The sequence below is a fragment of the Phyllobates terribilis genome, unplaced genomic scaffold (assembly GCF_046119375.1).
Source record: "Phyllobates terribilis strain yellow unplaced genomic scaffold, ASM4611937v1 Scaffold_11__3_contigs__length_659146591, whole genome shotgun sequence".
In the NCBI taxonomy this organism is placed as follows: domain Eukaryota; kingdom Metazoa; phylum Chordata; class Amphibia; order Anura; family Dendrobatidae; genus Phyllobates; species Phyllobates terribilis.
In genome coordinates this window covers 648,379,860-648,394,174 of record NW_027362771.1, presented here as the reverse complement: position 1 = coordinate 648,394,174, position 14,315 = coordinate 648,379,860, and the positions used below count along the sequence as shown (strand labels likewise).

Here is a 14,315-nt window from a genome sequence, read left to right as displayed (position 1 = left end):
ATACAATCACACACCCACATACAATCACACACCCACATACAATCACACACCCACATACAATCATATAACCACATACAATCACACACCCACATACAATCACACACCCACATACAACCATACAGCCACGTACAATCACACACCCATATACAATCATACACCCACATACAATCACACACCCACATACAATCACACACCCACATACAATCACACACCCACATACAATCGCACACCCACATACAATCATACACCAACATACAATCACACACCCACAATCACACACCCACATGCAATCGCACACCCACATACAATCATACACCAACATACAATCACACACCCAATACAATCATACACCCAATAAATCACAAACTCCCATACAATCACATACAATCGCACACCCAATACAATCGCACACCCACGTACAATCGCACACCCACCCGCATACAATCATACACTCACATACAATCACACACCCACATACAATCATACACCAACATACAATCACACACCCACATACAATCATACACCAACATATAATCATACACCCACATACAATCACACACCCACATACAATCACACACCAACATACAATCATACACCAACATACAATCATACACCCACATACAATCACACACCCACATACAATCATACACCAACATACAATTACACACCCACATACAATCATACACCAACATACAATTATACACCCACATACAATCACACACCCACATACAATCACACACCCACATACAATCACACACCCACATACAATCATACACCCACATACAATCAAACACCCACATACAATCATACACCAACATACAATCATACACCCACATACAATCACACACCCACATACAATCACACACCCACATACAATCATACACCAACATACAATCATACACCAACATACAATCACACACCCACATACAATCACACACACACATACAATCATACAGTCACACACTCACATACTATCACAAACTCACATCCAAACGCACACCCAATATTATCATACAATCGCACACCCAATATTATCGTACAATCGCACACCCACGTACAATCACAAACTCATTCAATCGCACACCCATTACAATCGCACACCCACGTACAATCGCACACTCACAATCACCCACCCACATACAATTATACAATCACACACCCACATACAATCATACAACCACACACTCACAAACTCACATACAATCGCACACCCAATACAATCGTACAATCGCACACCCACATACAATCACACACCCAATACAATCATACAATCACACACTCACATACAATCACACACCCAATAAATCACAAACTCCCATACAATCACATACAATCGCACACCCACGTACAATCGCACACTCACCCGCATACAATCATACACCCAAATACAATCACACACCCACATACAATCATACACAATCACAAACTCACATGCAGTCACACACTCACATACAATTATACACCCAATACAATCACAAACTCACATACAATCACACACCCAATACAATCGCACACCCAATACAATCGCACACCCACGTACAATCGCACACTCACAATCACACATCCACATACAAGAATACAATCACACACTCACATACAATCGCACACCCAATACAATCGTACAATCGCACACCCACGTACAATCACACACAATCACACACCCAATACAATCGCACACTCACAATTACACACCCACATACAATCATACAATCACACACTCACATACAATCACACACTCAATAAATAACAAACTCCCATACAATCGCACACCCAATACAATCGCACACCCACGTACAATCGCACACTCACCCGCATACAATCATACACCCACATACAATCACACACCGACATACAATCATACACCCACATACAATCACACACCCACATACAATCACACACCCACATGCAATCACACACCCACATACAATCACAAACTCACATACAATCGCACACTCACATACAATTATACACCCAATACAATCACAAACTCACAATCACATACAATCACACACCCACGTACAATCGCACACTCACAATCACACACCCACATACAAGCATACAATCACACACTCACATACAATCGCACACCCAATACAATCATACACCCAATAAATCACAAACTCCCATACAATCACATACAATCGCACACCCAATACTATCGCACACCCACGTACAATCGCACACCCACCCGCATACAATCATACACCCACATACAATCACACACCCACATACAATCATACACCAACATACAATCACACACCAACATACAATCACACACCCACATACAATCATATAACCACATACAATCACACACCCACATACAATCATACACCAACATACAATCATATAACCACATACAATCACACACCCACATACAATCACACACCCACATACAATCACACACCCACATACAACCATACAGCCACATACAATCACACACCCACATACAATCATACACCCACATACAATCACACACCCACATACAATCACACACCCACATACAATCATACACCCACATACAATCGCACACCCACATACAATCATACACCAACATACAATCACACACCCACAATCACACACCCACATGCAATCGCACACCCACATACAATCATACACCAACATACAATCACACACCCAATACAATCATACACCCAATAAATCACAAACTCCCATACAATCACATACAATCGCACACCCAATACAATCGCACACCCACGTACAATCGCACACCCACCCGCATACAATCATACACTCACATACAATCACACACCCACATACAATCATGCACCAACATACAATCACACACCCACATACAATCACACACCCACATACAATCACACACCCGCATACAATCATACACCTGCATACAATCACACACCCGCATACAATAACACACCCACATACAATCATACACCCGCATAAAATCACACACCCGCATACAATCACACACCCACATACAATAACACACCCACACCCGCATACAATCACACACCCGCATACAATCACACACCCGCATACAATCACACACCCGCATACAATCACACACCCACATACAATCACACACCCACACCCGCATACAATCATACACCCGCATACAATCACACACCCGCATACAATCACACACCCGCATACAATCACACACCCACATACAATCACACATCCGCATACAATCACACACCCGCATACAATCACACACCCGCATACAATCACACACCCGCATACAATAACACACCCGCATACAATCACACACCCGCATACAATCATACACCCGCATACAATCACACACCCGCATACAATCACACACCCGCATACAATCACACACCCACATACAATCACACACCCACATACAATCACACACTCGCATACAATCACACACCCGCATACAATCACACACCCACATACAATGACACAAACACATACAATCACACACCAACATACAATCACACACCAACATACAATCATACACCCACATACAATCATACACCAACATACAATCACACACCCACATACAATCATACACACACAATTACACACCCACATACAATCACACACTCACATACAATCACACACCCACATACAATCATACACCAACATACAATCATACACCAACATACAATCACACACCCACATACAATCACACTCCCACATACAATCATACACCCACATACAATCACACACCCACATACAATCACACAGCCACATACAATCACACACCCACATACAATCACACACCCACATACAATCATACAATCACACACCCACATACAATCACACACTCACATACAATCACACACCCACATACAAACACCCACATACAACCATACAATCACACATCCACATACAATCACACAGCCACATACAATCACACACCCACATACAATCACACACCCACATACAATCATACACCCACAATCACACACCCACATACAATCACACACCCACATACAATCACACACCCACATACAATCATACACCAACATACAATCACACACCCACATACAATCATACACCCACATACAATCACACACCCATATACAATCATACACCCACAATCACACACCCACATACAATCGTACACCAACATACAATCACACACCCACATACAATCATACACCAACATACAATCACACACCCACATATAATCATACACCCACAATCACACACCCACATACAATCATACACCCACATACAATCATACACCCACATACAATCATACACCCACATACAATCATACACCCACAATCACACACCAACATACAATCATACACCCACATACAATCATACACCCACAATCACACACCCACATACAATCATACTCCCACAATCGCACACTCACATACAATTATACACCCACAATCATACACCCACATACAATCATACACCCACATACAATCATACACCCACAATCATACACCAACATACAATCACACACCCACATACAATCATACACCAACATACAATCACACACCCACATACAATCACACACCCACATACAATCACACACCCACAATCACACACCCACATACAATCATACACCAACATACAATCACACACCCACATACAATCATACACCCACATACAATCATACACCCACATACAATCACACACCCACATACAATCATACACCCACATACAATCACACACCCACATACAATCACACATCCACATACAATCACACAGCCACATACAATCACACACCCACATACAATCACACACCCACATACAATCATACAATCACACACCCACATACAATCACACACCCACATACAAACATACACAATCACACATCCACATACAATCACACAGCCACATACAATCACACACCCACATACAATCACACACCCACATACAATCATACACCCACAATCACACACCCACATACAATCACACACACACATACAATCATACACCAACATACAATCACACCCACATACAATCATACACCCACATACAATCACACACCCAAATACAATCATACACTCACATACAATCATACACCCACAATCACACACCCACATACAATCGTACACCAACATACAATCACACACCCACATACAATCATACACCAACATACAATCACACACCCACATACAATCATACACCCACAATCACACACCCACATACAATCATACACCCACATACAATCATACACCCACATACAATCATACACCCACATACAATCATACACCCACAATCACACACCAACATACAATCATACACCCACATACAATCATACACCCACAATCACACACCCACATACAATCATACACCCACAATCGCACACTCACATACAATTATACACCCACAATCATACACCCACATACAATCATACACCCACATACAATCATACACCCACAATCATACACCAACATACAATCACACACCCACATACAATCATACACCAACATACAATCACACACCCACATACAATCATACACCCACATACAATCATACACACACATACAATCACACACCCACATACAATCATACAATCACACATCCACATACAATCACACACCCACATAAAATCACACACCCACATACAATCACACACCCACATACAATCACACACCCACATACAAACACACACCCACATACAATCACACACCCACATACAACCACACACCCACATACAACCACACAGCCACATACAACCACACAGCCACATACAATCACACAGCCACATACAATCATACACCCACATACAATCATACACCCACATACAATCATACACCAACATACAATCACACACCCACATACAATCTTACACCCACATACAACCATACACCAACAATCACACACCCACATACAATCATACACCCACATACAATCACACACCCACATACAATCATACACCCACAATCACACACCCACTTACAATCATACACCCACAATCACACACCCACATACAATCATACACCAACATACAATCACAAACCCACATACAATCATACACCCACATACAATCACACACCCACATACAATCATACACCCACATACAATCACACACCCACATACAATCACACATCCACATACAATCACACAGCCACATACAATCACACACCCACATACAATCACACACCCACATACAATCATACAATCACACACCCACATACAATCACACACTCACATACAATCACACACCCACATACAATCATACACCCACATACAATCACACACCCACATACAATCACACATCCACATACAATCATACACCCACATACAATCATACACCCACATACAATCACACACCCACATACAATCATACAATCACACACCCAATAAATCACAAACTCCCATACAATTACATACAATCGCACACCCAATACAATCGCACACCCACGTACAATCGCACACCCACCCGCATACAATCATACACCCACATACAATCACACACCCACATACAATCATACACCAACATACAATCACACACCCACATACAATCATACACCAACATACAATCATACAACCACATACAATCACACACCCACATACAATCACACACCCACATACAACCATACAGCCACATACAATCACACAGCCACATACAATCATACACCCACATACAATCACACACCCACATGCAATCATACACCCACATACAATCACACACCCACATACAATCATACACCCACAATCACACACCCACATACAATCGCACACCCACATACAATCATACACCAACATACAATCACACACCCACATACAATCATACACCCACATACAATCATACACCCACAATCGCACACCCACATACAATCATACACCAACATCCAATCACACACCCACATACAATCACACACCCAATACAATCATACAATCACACACCCAATAAATCACAAACTCCCATACAATCACATACAATCGCACACCCAATACAATCGCACACCCACGTACAATCGCAAACCCACCCGCATACAATCATACACTCACATACAATCACACACCCACATACAATCACACAACCACATACAATCATACACCAACATACAATCATACACCAACATATAATCATACACCCACATACAATCACACACCCACATACAATCATACACCAACATACAATCACACACCCACATACAATCATACACTCACATACAATCACACACCCACATACAATCACACAACCACATACAATCATACACCAACATACAATCATACACCAACATATAATCATACACCCACATACAATCACACACCAACATACAATCACACACCCACATACAATCATACACCAACATACAATCACACACCCACATACAACCACACATCCACATACAATCACACAGCCACATACAATCATACACCCACATACAATCATACACCCACATACAATCATACACCAACATACAATCACACACCCACATACAATCATACACCCACATACAACCATACACCCACATACAACCATACACCAACAATCACACACCCACATACAATCACACACCCACATACAATCATACACCCACAATCACACACCCACATACAATCGCACACCAACATACAATCACACACCCACATACAATCACACACCCACATACAATCATACACCAACATACAATCACACACCCACATACAATCATACACCCACAATCACACACCCACATACAATCATACACCAACATACAATCACAAACCCACATACAATCATACACCCACAATCACACACCCACATGCAATCGCACACCCACATACAATCATACACCAACATCCAATCACACACCCACATACAATCACACACCCACATACAATCACACACCCAATACAATCATACAATCACACACCCAATAAATCACAAACTCCCATACAATCACATACAATCGCACACCCAATACTATCGCACACCCACGTACAATCGCACACCCACCCGCATACAATCATACACCCACATACAATCACACACCCACATACAATCATACACCAACATACAATCACACACCAACATACAATCACACACCCACATACAATCACACACCCACATACAATCATATAACCACATACAATCACACATCCACATACAATCACACACCCACATACAATCATACACCAACATACAATCATATAACCACATACAATCACACACCCACATACAATCACACACCCACATACAATCACACACCCACATACAACCATACAGCCACATACAATCACACACCCACATACAATCATACACCCACATACAATCACACACCCACATACAATCACACACCCACATACAATCATACACCCACAATCACACACCCACATACAATCGCACACCCACATACAATCATACACCAACATACAATCACACACCCACAATCACACACCCACATGCAATCGCACACCCACATACAATCATACACCAACATACAATCACACACCCAATACAATCATACACCCAATAAATCACAAACTCCCATACAATCACATACAATCGCACACCCAATACTATCGCACACCCACGTACAATCGCACACCCACCCGCATACAATCATACACCCACATACAATCACACACCCACATACAATCATACACCAACATACAATCACACACCAACATACAATCACACACCCACATACAATCATATAACCACATACAATCACACACCCACATACAATCACACACCCACATACAATCATACACCAACATACAATCATATAACCACATACAATCACACACCCACATACAACCATACAGCCACGTACAATCACACACCCACATACAATCATACACCCACATACAATCACACACCCACATACAATCACACACCCACATACAATCACACACCCACATACAATCATACACCCACATACAATCGCACACCCACATACAATCATACACCAACATACAATCACACACCCACAATCACACACCCACATGCAATCGCACACCCACATACAATCATACACCAACATACAATCACACACCCAATACAATCATACACCCAATAAATCACAAACTCCCATACAATCACATACAATCGCACACCCAATACAATCGCACACCCACGTACAATCGCACACCCACCCGCATACAATCATACACTCACATACAATCACACACCCACATACAATCATACACCAACATACAATCACACACCCACATACAATCATACACCAACATATAATCATACACCCACATACAATCACACACCCACATACAATCACACACCAACATACAATCATACACCAACATACAATCATACACCCACATACAATCACACACCCACATACAATCATACACCAACATACAATTACACACCCACATACAATCATACACCAACATACAATTATACACCCACATACAATCACACACCCACATACAATCACACACCCACATACAATCACACACCCACATACAATCATACACCCACATACAATCAAACACCCACATACAATCATACACCAACATACAATCATACACCCACATACAATCACACACCCACATACAATCACACACCCACATACAATCATACACCAACATACAATCATACACCAACATACAATCACACACCCACATACAATCACACACACACATACAATCATACAGTCACACACTCACATACTATCACAAACTCACATCCAAACGCACACCCAATATTATCATACAATCGCACACCCAATATTATCGTACAATCGCACACCCACGTACAATCACAAACTCATTCAATCGCACACCCATTACAATCGCACACCCACGTACAATCGCACACTCACAATCACCCACCCACATACAATTATACAATCACACACCCACATACAATCATACAACCACACACTCACAAACTCACATACAATCGCACACCCAATACAATCGTACAATCGCACACCCACATACAATCACACACCCAATACAATCATACAATCACACACTCACATACAATCACACACCCAATAAATCACAAACTCCCATACAATCACATACAATCGCACACCCACGTACAATCGCACACTCACCCGCATACAATCATACACCCAAATACAATCACACACCCACATACAATCATACACAATCACAAACTCACATGCAGTCACACACTCACATACAATTATACACCCAATACAATCACAAACTCACATACAATCACACACCCACGTACAATCGCACACTCACAATCACACATCCACATACAAGAATACAATCACACACTCACATACAATCGCACACCCAATACAATCGTACAATCGCACACCCACGTACAATCACACACAATCACACACCCAATACAATCGCACACTCACAATTACACACCCACATACAATCATACAATCACACACTCACATACAATCACACACTCAATAAATAACAAACTCCCATACAATCGCACACCCAATACAATCGCACACCCACGTACAATCGCACACTCACCCGCATACAATCATACACCCACATACAATCACACACCGACATACAATCATACACCCACATACAATCACACACCCACATACAATCACACACCCACATGCAATCACACACCCACATACAATCACAAACTCACATACAATCGCACACTCACATACAATTATACACCCAATACAATCACAAACTCACAATCACATACAATCACACACCCACGTACAATCGCACACTCACAATCACACACTCACATACAATCGCACACCCAATACAATCATACACCCAATAAATCACAAACTCCCATACAATCACATACAATCGCACACCCAATACTATCGCACACCCACGTACAATCGCACACCCACCCGCATACAATCATACACCCACATACAATCACACACCCACATACAATCATACACCAACATACAATCACACACCAACATACAATCACACACCCACATACAATCATATAACCACATACAATCACACACCCACATACAATCACACACCCACATACAATCATACACCAACATACAATCATATAACCACATACAATCACACACCCACATACAATCACACACCCACATACAATCACACACCCACATACAACCATACAGCCACATACAATCACACACCCACATACAATCATACACCCACATACAATCACACACCCACATACAATCACACACCCACATACAATCATACACCCACATACAATCGCACACCCACATACAATCATACACCAACATACAATCACACACCCACAATCACACACCCACATGCAATCGCACACCCACATACAATCATACACCAACATACAATCACACACCCAATACAATCATACACCCAATAAATCACAAACTCCCATACAATCACATACAATCGCACACCCAATACAATCGCACACCCACCCGCATACAATCATACACTCACATACAATCACACACCCACATACAATCATACACCAACATACAATCACACACCCACATACAATCATACACCAACATATAATCATACACCCACATACAATCACACACCCACATACAATCACACACCAACATACAATCATACACCAACATACAATCATACACCCACATACAATCACACACCCACATACAATCACACACCCACATACAATCATACACCAACATACAATTACACACCCACATACAATTATACACCCACATACAATCACACACCCACATACAATCACACACCCACATACAATCACACACCCACATACAATCATACACCCACATACAATCAAACACCCACATACAATCACACACCCACATACAATCACACACCCACATACAATCACACACCCACATACAATCATACACCAACATACAATCATACACCAACATACAATCACACACCCACATACAATCACACACACACATACAATCATACAGTCACACACTCACATACTATCACAAACTCACATCCAAACGCACACCCAATATTATCATACAATCGCACACCCACGTACAATCACAAACTCATTCAATCGCACACCCATTACAATCGCACACCCATGTACAATCGCACACTCACAATCACCCACCCACATACAATTATACAATCACACACCCACATACAATCATACAACCACACACTCACAAACTCACATACAATCGCACACCCAATACAATCGTACAATCGCACACCCACATACAATCACACACCCAATACAATCATACAATCACACACTCACATACAATCACACACCCAATAAATCACAAACTCCCATACAATCACATACAATCGCACACCCACGTACAATCGCACACTCACCCGCATACAATCATACACCCAAATACAATCACACACCCACATACAATCATACACAATCACAAACTCACATGCAGTCACACACTCACATACAATTATACACCCAATACAATCACAAACTCACATACAATCACACACCCAATACAATCGCACACCCAATACAATCGCACACCCACGTACAATCGCACACTCACAATCACACATCCACATACAAGAATACAATCACACACTCACATACAATCGCACACCCAATACAATCGTACAATCGCACACCCACGTACAATCACACACAATCACACACCCAATACAATCGCACACTCACAATTACACACCCACATACAATCATACAATCACACACTCACATACAATCACACACTCAATAAATAACAAACTCCCATACAATCGCACACCCAATACAATCGCACACCCACGTACAATCGCACACTCACCCGCATACAATCATACACCCACATACAATCACACACCGACATACAATCATACACCCACATACAATCACACACCCACATACAATCACACACACACATGCAATCACACACCCACATACAATCACAAACTCACATACAATCGCACACTCACATACAATTATACACCCAATACAATCACAAACTCACATACAATCACATACAATCACACACCCACGTACAATCGCACACTCACAATCACACACCCACATACAAGCATACAATCACACACTCACATACAATCGCACACCCAATACAATCGTACAATCGCACACCCACGTACAATCACAATCACACACCCAATACAATCGCACACCCACGTACACTCGCACACTCACAATTACACACCCACATACAATCATACAATCACACACCCACATACAATCACACACCCACACACTCACATACAATCACAAACTCACATACAATCGCACACTCACACACCCAATACAATAGCACAATCGCACACCCATGTACAATCGCACACTCACAATCACACACTCATACAATCACACACTCACATACAATCACACACCCATGTATAAACTCACTCACAATCAAACACTCACATTCAATCACACACTCACATACAATCGCACACCCAACACACCCAGTACAATCGCACACCACGTACAGTCACACACTCACAATCACACACTCATACAATCACACACCCACATACAATCACACACCCACTACAATCGTACAATCACACACCCACATACAATTACACACCCACGTACAATCGCACAATCACACTCACATACAATCAAACACCCAATACAATCACACAGTCACAATCGCACACCCATGTACAATCGCACACTCACATACAATCACACACCCACATATAATCACCCCCCCAATACAATCGTACAATCGCACACCCACATACAATCATTCAATCACACACTATCATTTAGTCACACACCCACATACAATCGCACACTCAATACAATTATACAATCATATACCTACATACAATCTTACACTCACATATAATCACACACCCAATACAATCATACAATCACACCCACATACAATCACACACCCACGTACAATCACACACCCATGTACAATCACATACCCATGTACAATCACACACCCATGTACAATCACACACCCACATACAATAATACAATCACACACCCAATATAATCATACAATCACACACCCATATACAACCACACACCCACATACAACCGCACACCCACATACAACCCGCACACCCACATACAACCGCACACCCACGTACAACCGCACACCCACATTCAATTACACACCCACATACAACCGCACACCCACATACAACCACACACCACATACAACCGCACACCCACGTACAACTGCACACCCACGTACAACCGCACACCCACGTACAACCGCACACCCACGTACAACCGCACACCCAAGTACAACCGCACACCCACATGCAACCGCACACCCACATGCAACCGCACGTCCACGTGCAACCGCACGCCCACGTACAACCGCACACCCACGTACAACCGCACACCCACATTCAATTGTGCACTCACGTACAACCGCACACCCACATACAATCGCACACCCACGTTGCTCATGTAGTTTTGCCAGGATTTGGTCACAATCGGCAGCTTCTCCTTCTTTCTCCAGTTTGGGGGTGATCCTTCTCGCACTGGTTCCTGGATAAAGAGAAGGTAGAGGGGAGACTGCAGGGAT

General features: G+C 42.2%; 1 protein-coding gene across 3 annotated transcripts in view; it reads right to left on the bottom strand.

Moving 5' to 3' along the window:
- Positions 1–14,315, bottom strand: part of ACTL6B (actin like 6B) — a 272,081-nt gene that overhangs the window by 134,606 nt on the left and 123,160 nt on the right. For all 3 annotated transcript variants that reach the window (XM_073654589.1, XM_073654590.1, XM_073654591.1), the window contains exon 8: positions 14,189–14,278. In XM_073654589.1, the coding sequence (XP_073510690.1) occupies positions 14,189–14,278 (90 nt within the window). The remainder of the gene's footprint in view (positions 1–14,188; positions 14,279–14,315) is intronic.